The sequence below is a fragment of the Hippocampus zosterae genome, chromosome 1 (assembly GCF_025434085.1).
Source record: "Hippocampus zosterae strain Florida chromosome 1, ASM2543408v3, whole genome shotgun sequence".
Classification (NCBI taxonomy): domain Eukaryota; kingdom Metazoa; phylum Chordata; class Actinopteri; order Syngnathiformes; family Syngnathidae; genus Hippocampus; species Hippocampus zosterae.
Window position 1 is genome coordinate 4,159,745 of NC_067451.1, and position 16,324 is coordinate 4,176,068.

Genomic DNA, 16,324 nt, shown 5'->3' on the forward strand with positions numbered 1-16,324 from the left:
TGGCACAACAACAAGTAAATAATTTACACACATATATTTACATTAATAACGAAATTTGGCGTTTGGATTGTTTCTAAATAAATCATTTTTCCACACATGGCTTTCCATAATCCCAAATATGTTCTAGGTTGGATGTGTTTTTTTTGTTTTGATAGTAACACATTTATTACCTGTTGATCGGATTCTTCGGTAATGTTAAATTAATACAGTATTGCAGTGTACAGTTGACAGATGACTGTAGACCAGGGGTGCTCAAACTTTTTGGATCGAAGATCTACTTTTCGATCAATTAATCTCCCTTACCGGCGCGCGCACACACACACACGCACGCACACACACACACACACACGCACGCACACACACACACGCACGCACACACGCACGCACACACACGCACCCACGCACACGCACGCCCTGAGAAACAGCCTGAAACTGAGGCATGCGACGCACTTTTGCAGCCTGTTAACTATCATATCTCACACGTACCGTTTTAAAGTACTTCCCTGGGCCCTCCGAGATTCCTATTCTTTGCTAATGCCCTCGGTGAATTGTACACGAAGCAAACTCTGAATGAGAATAATGACGATAAAAGATGGAGCGCAACAGTTCTGATCACAAGCTGCAATTGCAGACTGCTGGGAGCTAACAACCTTCGGTGACATAATCACGCGCCACCGTAAATTCAAGATTTACCTGCTTTATTTTATTTTTCAATATTTTTTGGTGAAAATGAGACTGATAAGATGATTAGGATCCAGTGTACATTAACACAAAAAATATATTATTAACATGTACAAAGACACCCAAATGGTTGTTTGTTTTTTTTCTCCTCGACACTCCTCGGATCTACTTGGGACCTGACTTAGATCTGTCTTAGACCGGTAGATCGGGATCTACCTAATGGGCACCCCTGCTGTAGACTAATGTCTGGCTCCCCCTTCTGGTTGGTAAGTTATTGTGCTATGCGCTGAATGAACTCGCCGTGTTTTTAGTGGACCCGTTTGGTCACTGTTTTGAACAGATTAGCAGACGTGTTTGCAGTCGTTTCCACACACATTATAACGTGGCTTCATTTTCTACCAAGGGTGTGTCATTCTCAACAAACATTTCATTAAAAAAACTCACCTCATAAGGGCAGCGAAGCTGTCAATTATATTATGCTTTTTTCCACTCTTTTTTTTTTTGGTTGCTGTCTCTTTAAGAGCAGGCAGGGCGTGTCCGCTGCTGAGGAATCAGGAAGTACGTTGATGTTTGGTTAAAAAAAGTCCCCCCTCAAGCTAGGCTGGTTGTACGTGTGTGATCGCGCAGCTCCAAGGCGAGGCTGCGAGAAACGTCACCAGCATCTCGGCCAGCTGCCGCCGCGGCCGCCACTTTCACCCATGGACGGCCCGCCGGTGGTTACGGGTATGTGTCTCATCTTAAAGGCTTGTTCAACGGCGTGCGTGTTAGTCGTCTGCCTCGCGTATATTTTCCTGCGCTGCAGCAGAGGTACATGGTGGCGCAGGAAGTATAACCCTGGTGTTGAAAAGTTGTTCCAAATAAAGTTCTTGGAGAAGACAAGATCAAAGTGATGTGCATCTTGAGATGTATTTTGCTTATAACATAGCGTTGTCACTCGCAAAACACGGACTCTTTCTGCAAATAAAAGGGAAGCTCGCGCTCAATCCCCGACACAGCAAGAGTCGATGGTGCTGGGTCCTTGTGTGAGGTTCCTGAGGAAATGTGCTATTGAGGCTTAAACGTCTCTATGATGTCTCAGTCTTGGAAGATGAAGGTCGTGTTTGAAATCTTGAAAAGCGGGACTCCTAAAGGTCAACTACTGGATCATTACGCTCATTCCTGTGTTGGTTGTCGATAAGCATTTAATCATGCACATTTGGGGGCGTTCAAGCATGGCCAGTCTGGTTACGCCACACTAACTGATGATGCATAGCGGTCACAGGAGGCCCACTGAGAAAACAATTTGTGCTAATCTGAGCAAAATTCAGTAGTTAGTAGTTAATGATGACTCAAGTAAGTCATACAGCAGTATGACAGGATTGCCCCCCCCCAAAAAAAGAAAATCTGTCAAAATGCAAATTCTTTTTGGAAAGACCACTTCAATCTGTGTAGAAAGTAGCAAGAATTTTCAAGATCAGATAGAGCTACAAATTGAGCTTTTGGTTGGGGGTGGGAGTTGAGCAATGTTTTTGTGTGATATCTCCTTGAGAAAATGTGGTCAGAAAATGCATTCAAACTGAGTACAACGGTATAACTTCTGCATTTCTCAACATTATTCGTTGATAAATTTCAGGGAAAAAATATCCACCAATTTTTTGGGCTGGCTAAAATTCTGTGGTGTCAACGGGTCATAATTAGCGTTATACACAATACAATACAATACATGGTGATTTATATAGCGCTTTCACAACAGCGGCAGCTGTAACAAAGCGCTTTACAAAACAGTTAACATAAAGTAAATTAATAAACACAACACATAACATAAAACACGGACAGTCTTGCAGTCCTAACCACTTTTCCGTTGCAGTATGTAAGCAGTAAGAACGGATGAGTACTGATGCGGCCTTATTTTAAGGTATCTGGTACTCGTGGAGGCTGCCGATGCTATGGTGTCTACTTCTGCATCTAAAGAAGAAGAAGAAGAAAACCTTTATTAGTCTCACAATGGAGAAATTCCCAATTCACAGCAGCAAAGTTATGAAAGTAAGAAGTAGAACAACAAAATAAAGGAGCTGCTGGAAAGGCAGCCACTCTCGCGGCGCCATTTTGAAGTCAAAAATAACAAAAACAACACAAGACAACACATAGGACACAGACAGTTGTTCAATCTTCACCAATTTTCTGCATACACTTTGTTGTCTGAAGCAGTTATAGATGAAAGAGGAGAGGATCAAAGTGTCCTTTCACCAGTGGATCAGAGACATCATGCTGAAAAATGTGCACACGTCTGCTACAAGCTAAGTTTTGAAAGCAAACACAAAGCTGTAGCATCCATTGACGAAAAGAGATTAGTTCACTTCTCCTGTCCCACGTAATCCGCTTCAAACTCCAAGCCGCGACTCCCAGCTCCAAATCCGCCTCGGCACTCCGCGCCAACGCTCCTTTCTTCTCATCGTCGGCTCCTCAAGACCTCCATCCATCCAGCCGCAGACCGTTCAACAGCACCGATCTCTCCGCTGAACAAAGCGGGGCTGTGAAAAATGCTGCCCATTACAGGCGCAAGACATAAGCGCCCCGGGACTGTCCAGCAACGACAGTCAAATGGCGCCGACATTCCTCCAGTCAAAAACAGTGCTGGTATACCCATGCTGCCGAGAAGGCGCAACCACCAAGCGCAGAGTCTCCTCCTTGATGAATGTCGTGGCCAAAAAATGCTGAAAAAAGGTCCACATCAAGTCCACACGACGTAACAACAAACACAAAGTGACAAAAGAAACACAAGAACAACAAAAAAAAGCAAGTTTTCTCAATGTAAAGTTGATATGAAGTTACTTTTGGAATGCCATGTTTTTGAAAGAGTAGTCAGTGTTCGCAAAAAAACCTTCAGACTTCTGCTAGGGGGGCAAATCAGAAGTCTAAATACAGTGGCAGTGGGGAGCCTGCTTGCCCTCCGGGGACACTTGCTGCCGGATACGCCCTGGATCCATGGAGAAAGTGGAGACCGGTGTGCCTGGCAGTACTGTCCGTGGAGGATGTGGAAGACATCTACATTATTGGCCTTTTGATAACAGGTTTGCTGCTATTTGGTGTTGGCAGCTTTCTGTTCTATCGCAAAATTCAACCGACGGGAGCGGCTCTATTGGAAGTGGAGGAAGCTGCCGGTCACTCTGGATGGCTTGGCGCGAATGTCCAACACTCAAACTCAAGCGGTGACTGAGCTCAACCGCAATATTGTTGCGGTTTTGGAGCGACGCCGCGCGATCGACAACACCATGGAGAAGTTGGAATCCGCGCTGCGGAAAGAATTTTCGGATCCGACTGATTGGCGCCAGTGAGGAGATACAGACCAAGGACTCAAGGCTGTCTGGAGTTGTTGGTGGACGTCCCTCCAAAACAAACAACGCTATCTGGCCTTTCCTCTGGATGGAAGTACGCATGGAGTCTAGGGCCCCCACCACCACCCCCCTCCTTCTCGGCCATGGACTGATAAGCCGGGATTGTCTTCATGATGACCAGACCTCGACGAAGCAGCTATGACCTGTACACGCATACACATACACAACTGGACAACCACACGCGCATGCACATCCTTGTTATCACCGTCTTCATCGCTCCGATTCTTTTTTTCCCCCGTGACGTGGTTCGATATGCGGAGCGCAACGGTGACCGTGCAGCTGGTCATTTCGGCCGCGTCGCGGTTACCCCCCTCCTCCCATTCATCCTTCCCCCCCTTATTGCATGTTATGTCTTGTGACTTGTTGTAACTGTCATATGCTTATTTATGTGCTAGGGTCTTTTTTATCCTGGACTTAAATTATCGGGGCGGCCCGGTAGTCCAGTGGTTAGCACGTCGGCTTCACAGTGCAGAGGTACCGGGTTCGATTCCAGCTCCGGCCTCCCTGTGTGGAGTTTGCATGTTCTCCCCGGGCCTGCGTGGGTTTTCTCCGGGTGCTACGGTTTCCTCCCACATTCCAAAAACATGCATGGCAGGCTGATTGGACGCTCTAAATTGTCCCTAGGTGTGAGTGTGAGTGCGGATGGTTGTTCGTCTCTGTGTGCCCTGCGATTGGCTGGCAACCGATTCAGGGTGTCCCCCGCCTACTGCCCGGAGACAGCTGGGATAGGTTCCAGCACCCCCCGCGACCCTAGTGAGGATCAAGCGGTTAGGAAGATGAATGAATGAACTTAAATTATCCTCGGACGAGGATAGTTCGAGCGTGTTTTTTTTCCCCCCTCCCTACCCAGTATTTTCCTTGCTGAATTCTGATTTTAATTTCCCCATTGGGGGACAAATAAAGGAAATCTTAATCGTAATCTCTCCGGTTTAAGGGTCAGGTTACTTGCCTTCTCTGAGCCCATCTTTCCCTTCGCCCTCCAGCCACTCAGACGACAGTTACCGGGAAAGGTGACGGGGCCGAGGGGCAGATCAACCCCGACTACACGGCCTTCGTGCTGGTGCCAATATTCTTTCTCCTGGGGCTGCTTGGGGTGGTCATCTGCCACGTGCTCAAGAGGAAGGGATACCGGTGTACCACCACAGAGGTGCCGGATGAGGAAGAAGTGGAGGAGCCATGTGAAGCAGAGGGAAAGGATCCGGAACTGGGCGGAGGTGAGGAAACTGAGTAATGAATGTACAGTAAGTGTTTATAATTACTCGCACTGGAAAGCGGCAAGCGTACAATGGTGCTGAAATCAAGTCATTTCATAATAAGCGGGACTTTGGAAAATGGTGAACAGTCCTTTAAAAGAAAAAAAAATAGTCTGTAAGATGATTAATGGAACTCCCAATTGACAGTTGCCCTCAATCTAAACATAAAACAGAGAAGTCATATATATATTTTTTATTTTTTAAAACCAACCACTTTTCAGTCTGCTAGCTTAATGCTCAATAGCGCCTATACTCCAGTGCTACAACCCTTTAAGACACAGACTGAACACACACAGTCGTACATAGAGTATAACAATCCAGTAGTACTCACAGTTATATATTCTTTATCCTCTGTGTGAATGACCGGTACAAGTGCCGTACTGATGAACTGAGATGATTTAATTAAAATGTCTCGCACTGTATTTGTCTGAGAAAGAGCAGCACAATAGCCATTCAGGCCATGCAGTGTGACAACATCAGTCTCATGCTATTCATTCATTCATTCATTCATTCATCTTCCGAGCCGCTTGATCCTCACTAGGGTCGCGGGGGTGCTGGAGCCTATCCCAGCTGTCTTCGGGCAGTAGGCGGGGGACACCCTGAATCGGTTGCCAGCCAATCGCAGGGCACACAGAGATGAACAACTAGCCACGCCCACACTCACACCTAGGGACAATTTAGAGTGTTCAATCAGCCTGCCACGCATGTTTTTGGAATGTGGGAGGAAACCGGAGCACCCGGAGAAAACCCACGCAGGCCCGGGGAGAACATGCAAATTCCACACAGGGAGGCCGGAGCTGGTATCGAACCCGGTACCTCTGCACTGTGAAGCCGACGTGCTAACCACTGGACTACCGGGCCGCCCCTCATGCTATTTAATGAAGTTATTATTCTATGAGTGTAATTAGTTTTCAATAGTCATTTATATTCATGACCTGTTTTGGTAACTCTGCATGATGGAGAAAAAAACAAAATTCATTTGCACACACAACCTTTTTTTATTTTTTTTGAAAGACAGTGACGTCCAAATACCTTTTTGCAATGACGTGTTCTGTGCGTCGCCATTGATTTAAAAAAAAACGCCACTCTGATGAAAATTGCATTTGCAGAACATGAATTAAGCAGCAGCACTCTTACTTGTTTTTATCCATCCCAAGGGGCAGCCATTTTGCCACTTGCTGTTGAATGAAAATGACATCACAGTGCCTAAGGACTCAGGTAACGACCTATCGCGTATCAAACAGGTGAGCCGTGGATGGTCGTTACCGGAGCAAGTGTGATGTCATTTTCAGTCGACAGCAAGTGGCAAAATGGCCGCCCCCTGAGATGGAAAAAAAAAAAAACCCCAGTGGATTTTGCTGCGCAATTCATATTTCACAAACACACTACAGAAGACCATGTTTAGACTTGGGGGGGCACATAGAGCATATTATTGGCAACAATGTTTGTTTTTTACTTGACTTTCTCATTCAACAAGGCGTCAGATAGCATTAGCTCAACGTTTATGTTAGCAAAACATGTTCCAATAGCTTTGCTAGCACTGACTAACAAGAAACTAAAACCGCCATACACCTTACTTGTATGTGTTTATTTAGGTACAACGGAATTTTCAAATGCCCGAAACTTCTGATTTTTAGGGTGACAAAAGAAATGCAGGGTGCAGATGAAAGTTTTTGTACTTACTGTGACACGAGGAGGCCAACATTCCTCCGCTCATTTTCAACTTATTTGACTTGTCATCTTACAAAGCTTGTTTTGAACAGCAGGAAGTGCATTCAAGCCACCGATTAGTTCGTGGAATGATCATGGCACGGTTACTTGTAATTTCCATTGGCTCACACACTGCGTGACAGCTGCGACGCATGTGAACTGCCTGTTGCCGTGGTGACGAGAAGGTCATGCGAGGGACTGGGTTTTGAAGAAGCCTTTTGGGTCCTCCTTCCCGTAAACATTTTCAAACTTGCGCTTCTCCGTATGCGCCGACATGAATCTTCATGTTTACTCTGCGCTGTTGCAGGCTTTTCCTCACTTTGTGAAACCACACGGGCCACTTCCTGGAATATCGCCGCTCCCCCGTAGTTGTTTCACATGGACCCACTCCCCTCTCCTGTGGCTCGACAAACAGCTCGCATTCATTGCGCTCATTCGCCCCGGAGCCTACCGGTACTTTCCATTGCGCGGCGCTCAGATTGAATGCGTGGCGGCAGCGTGAGAACGTGTCAGTCGGCGGGCCTGGCATATCACAGGGCCGTGTTAGGCTTTCGCCTCTGCATTCCAGAGAATTCCTTTTCACCGTACACAGTGCGTTAGTGTTATTTGATGAGCAGGAAGCAGGAAACAGGCGAGCCTGTTACAGGGTCTGTGCTGCGTCTGCTCTCTTGAGGGGCCATGGTGACGATGAGCAGTCGATGGATGAGAATAGGATGCTTAAAATAATCGGGATCTACACAAGCTGTCCCTTGCAAAAGTATTGGAACGGCAAGGTCGATTCCTCTGATTTTGTAGTAGACTGAAGATTTGTGTTTCTGATCAACCGATGAATGTGCAGGGAGTGGCGGGGGTTTATTTGCTGGTACAGTATCTACATTTGTGTGATAAACAACTTGGGACACACTGTCCCTTTTTGTTTGAAGCCACCCACTTTTCAAATGAGTAAATAATTAAGTGACCTTAACCCTCGTAGTGCACCGCTTGCGATAAATGTAAAAAGATGTCTTTGAATCAAAGGCAAAGGCATTCAGAAAAACACGAGAGAGCTGAAACTTATGGTGGGGTTCTAAAATGGCCTAAATTTCATGACATCACCGGCTGATAATTCTCAGGCATTGCAGCAATAACAAAAAAACGTTTTGATACCTTAATCTTCACAATTTACATATTTTGCACCATAGAGACCCATTATAATTCATATTTTTGAATGCATCGTAAACCTAATGTGTAAACATGCATTTCACGCGATTTTTACGTCAATCGCTTTGTTTTCGCTTGGACAGACATATGCATGCCACATTGTTGGGTTGAGGTCATTCCAATTGTGCAACTTTTAGGTGGCGCCAGAGGATCGCAAATGAGTTTGCCTTTTTGCAGGAGGCTTCAAAGCAATGCATTTTACATGAACACGTCCGGTCGGGATTGTTAGTAGGGCTTGGTTGGGACCTCCAGACACAATTTTTTTTTTCCTTTTGCAAAAAATAAAGAATAAAAAATCCAAAAGAACTAATAAAAACTATATATGTATGGATAGCACAGAGGCCTCTGAACATTTTGAGTGTTTGAAAAAAAGAGGAATGTTTTTATAACACAAAATACATCATTACAAAAATTGTAAAATGCGTAACTTAAGGCCTTTTTAATTTGGAACACACAAGGGTTAAAGTGACATTGAATATTTGGTGGCATAACTCTTCCTTGCAGTAACCACATCAAGCGTACAAACCCATTAACTTGGCCAGACTTGCATCTTCTTTCTTCATTTGAAATGCTTGTCCAGGCCTACACTGCAGCCTCTTTCAGTTCATGTTTGATTCCCGGGGGGGTTTTCCCTTCAGTCTACTCGTCAAGAGGAAAAATGCATGCTCTATTGGGTTAAGGTCCAATGATTGACTTGGCTAATCTAAGACCTTCTACCACCCCCATGATGAAGTCCTTTGTTGTGTTAGCAGTGTGCTTTGGGTCCTTATCTTGTTGCATGACTAGCTTCTCCCGTGTTTGCCAAGGGTTCGTTCAAGGTTGCAACCTTATTTTTATACTCATTGTATTTGTTTGTGAGTTCAAAACTCACTTGTATTCTTTGGCGTTCGACTCGGCATGACTTGGATTTGTTCTTGATTTTACTGTTTGGTGCTTTCTACCGCCTTTATTACCGATTTGTCTTACTGTTTATTGTGCATGTTGAATCGCTCCATGTACAGCACTTTGTATGCAGCGATGGCTGTTTGAAAGTGCTCTAGAAATACTGTTGACTTGACTTGACTTGTTTGTTGGAGCACTGTAGGCCCTTGGCGAACAAAATATCACTCTGTTTCACATCGAATTGGCTGGGGAAAAAAAGCTTGCTTTAACCTTCAAATCTAAAATTACACAAACACGAGTGAGCAAAAGGGCTCTTGATGATGAAGTATACCTCCGTGAAGCTCTGAGCAGCGCTGTTTCACCACATGGCTCCTGTTGAGTGTCAGTGGCTTTTTACATGACACTTGTCTTCGTTTCTCACAATACACACGCACACACTTTCAATGACCCAATGCAACACATACACTGCCATTTGTCTCCCTAGCAATTGATGCCCAATCATTATTTTCTACTTAAAAGTGGCTCATCTTTTTTTTTTCCTTCTTTCTGCTTGCAGAGTTAAATGACTCCTACAGTGACAACAATGACACAGTGGGACAGATTGTCCACTTCATCATGAAAAATGAAGGTATGTGTCTCATTATATGATTTTTTTTTTTACTTTTTTTTCATTCATTCATTCATTCATTCATCTTCCGTACCGCTTCATCCTCACGAGGGTCGCGGGGGGTGCTGGAGCCTATCCCAGCTGTCTCCGGGCAGTAGGAGGGGGACACCCTGAATCGGTTGCCAGCCAATCGCAGGGCACACAGAGACGAACAACCATTCACGCTCACACTCACACCTAGGGACAATTTAGAGTGTTCAATCAGCCTGCCACGCATGTTTTTGGAATGTGGGAGGAAACCGGAGCACCCGGAGAAAACCCACGCAGACCCGGGGAGAACATGCAAACTCCACACAGGGAGGCCGGAGCTGGAATCGAACCCGGTACCTCTGCACTGTGAAGCCGACGTGCTAACCACTGGACTACCGGGCCGCCTACTTTTAATTTTTTTAGGATTTATTTTGTTTAACGATGATTCGCCGCATGCGTGTGCATCTTTGTAATTAAAAAGTGCCACTGCTTCCAGTCAATATCCTGCCAGATCCCGATGGGCCATTTATTGATTGTGTGGTTCAATGCTAAAACCTTTTATTAGACTCCGTGGCCGATAGCAGCGTACCACAGCCCTGAAACGATGCCGTGCTTGTAAGTAAATGGTTCGAATAAGCGTCAGTGGGTGCGGGTGTTCTACCGAAGCCCACTGTGGTGCGGGGCGATAAGAAAATGCTGCCGGCTGATAAGGCGGACTGAGGAGCACATCAGACGTCTTATGGGCGTTTGTGTGCGTGTGCTTACTCTCCACTAAAATGGTTATCACTAGCCACATTAATCGTTTGAACCATAAATAAAGCACTTATTATGATTCACAAGCACTTTAAAAAATCCAACATTGTTTTACCCTTAAAAATGTGTCTTAGGTGAATCTAAAGTTTAATGGTATTACACAATGCGATCTTTTGGCCACTAAATCATGTAGCCATTAAAGTCTGGCCTTCAAAATAAAAGCAACCCGTTATTGAAGCATAAACTATCATCTCTCTTAAGCACAGAATCCGCGCAGACAAAGTAGCCGCCAGCTGACATAAGTTGGACGTAAACGTGCCAAAAGAGGCATGCTAAATGCTAACTTGAAGGCTGTTACAATGGACCACTAATACAGTAGCATGCTCGTTTCAGCCATTTGTATGAGTGCAGATGTTCAGGTGATGGAAAACTACTGCTATTGTTACTGTTTTTTGTTGATAAATGTGTATCCTTTTCCGTATTCCAGCCAACTCGGATGCGCTAAAAGCCATGATTCATGACACCAGCATTGATTCCGACGGGTAAGCTTTCTTGTAATTATTGTCATCACCCTACTGTGCTTAAAAGCTACCACTAGATGGCAATATAACACTCCTTGGAAGCCCAAAGAGAGCCTATCAGGCCAAGTTTGTTCTGACACAGATTTTATTGAGAGCAGGCAGCTGTGAGTGTGTGGGTAGAAGGGTTGGGGGGAATCAATCCTTAACACCCCACTGCCCCCATTTTTTTGTTTCATGTTTCGATACTGACCTAATTTCTCAAAATATAGCATGCACAGACTCCCTGATCACACCACATCACTGGCAAAAACGTCTTTGGGAACTTTGAGAAAGCGATTTCCATAGAAATTGCATGTGAATGTTGATGATTTGAAGCGGAACTGAAATACTTTCGAATTGTTCACATGCACACTTGTAGTTGGATTGATATGAAAGGGTCAAGAATTGTAGAAGGAGGAGTTAAATATGCAAAGTAGTGTAAAGTATGGAATTGTCGATAGGTTTGTGACTAGTGACTGACTAGTGTCAGTTCATGCAGTGTATTTTAAATGACCACAAAGGTATTTTGCAAGTTTTCAACACCTTGTGCAAGAGGATGCAGTACACAAGCGTGTCATCTGCATAAAGACGTAGTGCTGCATTTGACACATTTTGAGCAAGATTGTTCATATAAATAGAAATAAAAGCGAACCTAACCCAGAGCCCTGTGGCACACCCTTGTGAACAGGTTTAATATCTGAGCACTGACTATTATATCTATTGCACCTCGACCGACTGCTAAGGCAGACAACCACGAAAGCGTTTCTTCTGAGAACAACATGGTCGACAACATTTTTGGATTGTGGAAAGTCAATCATAACGACCCAAATTTTGTGACACGTTTGAAATTTGAGCAGTTTGCAGGAATATACCATATGGTTAAGAATTATTTCTTGGTGTGGAATAACGTGTGAATGACAACCAAAGCGCCATGTGCTTTCTCCCTCCGAAGTGCGCCCATCACTCCCACTTCCCCCTTTACGCCCTCCCCTCCCATGACCCCCATTTCCCCGGGAGCGCCCCCTGGCGCGGCCAAGCACACCTGCAACCATCTGCACACCATCGGTGGCATCGGCGGCCACAAGAACATCTGCACGCGCTGCACCCAGAAGAAGTGGCCGCTCATGAGCAAGCCGGCGGCCCGCAAGGTGGAGCAGCGCCGCAACCACCACGGAGAGGTCACGGTGTTGTCCGTGGGCAGGTAGGTGACATTCATTCACTCACTCGCTCGAGGAATGGGCAAAGAGGCCTTCAAATTAAAATGTCCAAAGAAAAAAATAATAATGTTGTTCAACAATATGACTTCATCACTCCATATGCAGGATTTGACACAAGACCCCTGACCGGAAATGCATACCTGGAACCAGTGAAGGCACTGACTTTATCTCCACCATGTTTGTTTTCCCACTTCAGGTTCCGTGTCACAAAGTGTGACAAACCTGCCCGGGAACGGCGGGTTCTAATCGTGGCAGATTCCAACGGGAGTGTCCCATCCGAGGATGCTGTGTCAAATAGCCGGACAGTGTCCGAGTCCCAGGAGGTTGGTGCCCAGGAATTGTGCCTAATTCTTTCAGAAAAATCTCCACCAAACAAAAAAAATTACACGTGCATACAAAGATTAATGCCACCTAGTGGAAGAAGATTGAATTGCTCTGCCTGTCCCAATACATTCTGACATAACCGATGATAAGGCATAGATACAGTTCGAACCTTGTTAAAAAAAAAAAAAAAGAGTGTTGGTTGAAACCCCAAGCAATATTTCCTTCAGGAAATAATAAAAATCGAATCAATCTATCCTAGACACCCAAAAAGATTGCATATTCCAATCCAATATTTTTCAAACTTTTGTGAGCCAAAGCACACTTCTTTTATTGAAAAAAATCTCGCGGCACACCACTAGCTGAAAATGTGAAAAAAAAAATGTTTTTAACATTGAAGAATGATGTTATAACATCTTAAATCGGAATCAAATGAACAAAAAAATATATTTTATTATCTTTCATATTTATTGTTTCACTGTCGTCCTGCAAAGAAAAAAATATTTTATCTTTCATATTTATTGTTTCACTGTTGTCCTGCAACAATAAATATGAAAGATAATAAAATATTTTTTTTCTTCGTTCATTTGATTCAGATTTAAGATGTTATAACATCATTCTTCAATGTTAAAAACATTTTTTTTCACATTTTCAGCTAGTGGTTCGTTTCTGTGTGCTCTGCGATTGGCTGGCAACCGATTCAGGGTGTCCCCCGCCTACTGCCCAAAGACAGCTGGGATAGGCTCCAGCACCCCCCGCGACCCTAGTGAGGATCAAGCGGTTAGGAAGATGAATGAATGAATGAATGTCGTCCTGCATTCATGCGTCACAAATTCGCCTGTCTCGCCTCTAAACACAAGGCAATTGGCTAGCTGTTGCTGCTCCCTAGCGGTATGGGAGGGTACTACATGAGTATTGTCTGTGCAATAGACCGCACAGCCATACAAATTGGATATTTTCCCGCGGCACACCTGACAATGTCTCTTTAAAACCCTGGGTTTGAAAAACATTGTTCTAATCGACAACACTCCCAGTCTGCCTGGCAACACCCAGTGGAGCAACACTGACATCACAGTTCCTGTCAAAAATCTCGACCTTGAAAAGTAAATGACGCCAGTACAATGACGGCTTTGGTGGAGCTGTTTTTGTTATATGCCGTGCCAATATTTGGAAGTGTTGCAACTTACGAAACCTTTTCGCTAAACATGTAGTGATTGCGGAGAATGAATGGTGGAATCAGAATACATTTTTTATTTTATTTTTATTTCCCCAGAAAATGGGGACAAAATAGAGACGAAAAAAAAAATCCTTAAACTGAATTGTACGGAAAACAGAGTATACAAAAAAAACAAGGTCCCACTGTCTAAAATTATTTGAAGTGAGTGAATAATTTTTAGGCCAAAAAGGAGAGATTGGATAATTTTCCACGGCGCACTTGTTATACCCGGAATTTTTAGCTGCCTTACCTTCCATCTTTCCCCCCCCCGCCCCCCCCCCCCATCTGAATCTTTTGCCTCTATGTTTAATCAGGAGGAGAAAGACAGCCTGGATAAGGAAAAATGAGAGAAATCCAGGTAATTACTTAACTGCAGCGCCGACTTCACACATACTCTCCCTCCGGTGATTCATTGATATTTTTCTTTGATACTCCTTCTTTCTCCAGCTTTCCCCCCCCCCCCGGAGACGAGACACTTTTAAAGCCTCCCGACGCGAACGTCGACACATAAGAGCAATATCAGTACGTGCACCACCCTCCCCACCACTCCCCCCCCCCTAGCCCGTACGCTCCCCAACGGGACCAGTGACGCGCCAGTCACATGAGCCTCTTCTTATTTTCCAGCTCGGAAGGAGAAACGCAAATGTTTCTTTCTGATTTAACGTCTCCCCGCCATAGACGTGCGACAGCGCACAAACATGGTGCCGGAAGCAAACGCGCGTGCCAACATCTTTACTTGTTTGAATCGGTACGACCTGTCAGATGGGAACAGGGAGTAGGGATGAGATGCTGCCGTGGCCGCAGGAAGTTGTCATCACGTGTGCCAGCCAGGAATATATCAATTAGTGCAAGTGTATCATTGACGAAGCTTCACTAGCTTCTATGTGCCAGTGAAATTAAAAAAAAAAAAAAAATGTTACATAAGGTCAGCCGACGTAAAGGCTCCATTTTACTGTTGTTATACGCCATTCATTTTATTTGTATTTTCTCCATTTTCTTCCACAGCATACGGAGAATGCACTTGCCCCGCCCCCTTTTTTTTTCCTTGAGATTTTATTCTTATTATGAGTATGAGCTACCTTCCTACTCATCGGCCTGAAGGGTTGATTGTTGTGTTGGGACGTTCATATGTGCTAAAAAGTAGTCCATTTTTTTTTTTCCTTCCTATCTTCGCTTTGACTTTTATATACGATCGAGCCGAGTGTTTGAAGGTTTGAAGTGATATAAAAGCAAGAGAGCGTTGACGTCAGTTACCTTAAGTGTCTACCTCTTTTCACATTCTTTCGGGGTTATTCACCTTTCAAAGACATTTTTTAAAAAAATGTTTATAGCTTCATCGTCAATATCATCACATCAGTTTTTTTTGTATGTATTACATATGTTTTTATTGTTTTATTTCTGCTGTGTTTTTTATTTAATGACAAAAACAAAATATGGAAATAAAGAGAAATGTATAAAGAGCTGACGTCTTTGCGCTTACTTAAACGGTCGCGGGTGTAAATGGGGGTTATAGCCCTTGTTGTGTCAAAAATAAGAGTCGGATGGAACTAGACAGCATTCTGAGAGCAGCGTTGAGGAGGACGAGGGTGCTGGTGGTTGGTTGGACCAGACCTACAAAACACACCAGGTTACGTCAACCCGCACGCGGCTCTGAGCTTGAAGCAAAGCTGCCTTCCCCAAACACACAAGGTCGGGCGAGGCATAGGCACAACGGCAAATATTGACTCCCGTTGTTTACTTGAGCTCTAAGCCAGGTGTGGGTATCATGCACAAAGTTTCAAGTTTAAGGCCAATCTTTTTTTTTTTTGCGCCAAATATAAGCGCTTGTCTCTCAAGTGTTCCAATTATTCAAGCCACCTCGGTGACGGGTGGGGAAGCCTGGTCAATGATTAGCGGCTGTGTGAAAACAACGATGCAATGCGGCTAAATGCAATTCCTACTGAAATGAATGTACCGGTAATATTTAACTTGAGCCAGCACACCATCGAGATGGGGAAGCGGGTGTTGTTTTTTTGTGCCACGGTGTTTTTCTCCTCCTCAGAGACATGGAAATGTGTGTGTGCTACAATTAAGGGTGGTATCATTACCGGCAACAAAGCCTTGAGAAAAACAAACATGTCATGGAGGAGGATGCACTTTGGGGACCATCCACGTATCTGGTTAATGATTCTCGTTAAGGCCACGCACAAGCGCTCTTTAGCCGCTGGTGTCCATTTGTTAACATGCAGGAAGTGGTCGCCCTCACCGCTTAATCTGTACCACAGTTGCGGAAATATCTGCGACCTGTCAATTTGTCCGTAGGATCATATTGTCCCTTTTTGATTTTACAACAAAACCATGCGGATGACAAACAACCAGAGGGAGACGGCATGACTGACAAAGAGTCAAATCATATCATCTGATCTTTCACCTTGGGCTTTGCCGAAACTGAGATTTGTTCTTGATTTTACTGCTTGGTGCTTTCTACCGCACTTTATTCTACCTGTTTGTTTTCTTACTGTTTATTCATTCATTCATCTT

At 44.5% G+C, this 16,324-nt stretch overlaps 1 protein-coding gene across 1 annotated transcript; it reads left to right on the plus strand.

Moving 5' to 3' along the window:
• Positions 1-1,238: 1,238 nt before the first annotated feature.
• Positions 1,239-15,264, plus strand: LOC127599065 (RELT-like protein 1). Its single transcript, XM_052062730.1, has 7 exons — positions 1,239-1,404; positions 5,039-5,269; positions 9,657-9,728; positions 10,978-11,032; positions 12,003-12,251; positions 12,464-12,590; positions 14,119-15,264. The coding sequence occupies exons 1-7, from the start codon at positions 1,380-1,382 to the stop codon at positions 14,149-14,151; spliced, it is 792 nt and encodes a 263-aa protein (XP_051918690.1). The 5' UTR covers positions 1,239-1,379; the 3' UTR covers positions 14,152-15,264.
• Positions 15,265-16,324: the final 1,060 nt, after the last annotated feature.

Bases quoted from the DNA above. Each gene is read 5' to 3' on its own strand.
- LOC127599065 (XM_052062730.1), top strand. From the start codon at position 1,380: ATGGACGGCCCGCCGGTGGTTACGG. The intron at 5,270-9,656 runs GTGAGGAAACTG...TTCTGCTTGCAG, and splicing joins GGATCCGGAACTGGGCGGAG to AGTTAAATGACTCCTACAGT. The intron at 9,729-10,977 runs GTATGTGTCTCA...TCCGTATTCCAG, and splicing joins CTTCATCATGAAAAATGAAG to CCAACTCGGATGCGCTAAAA.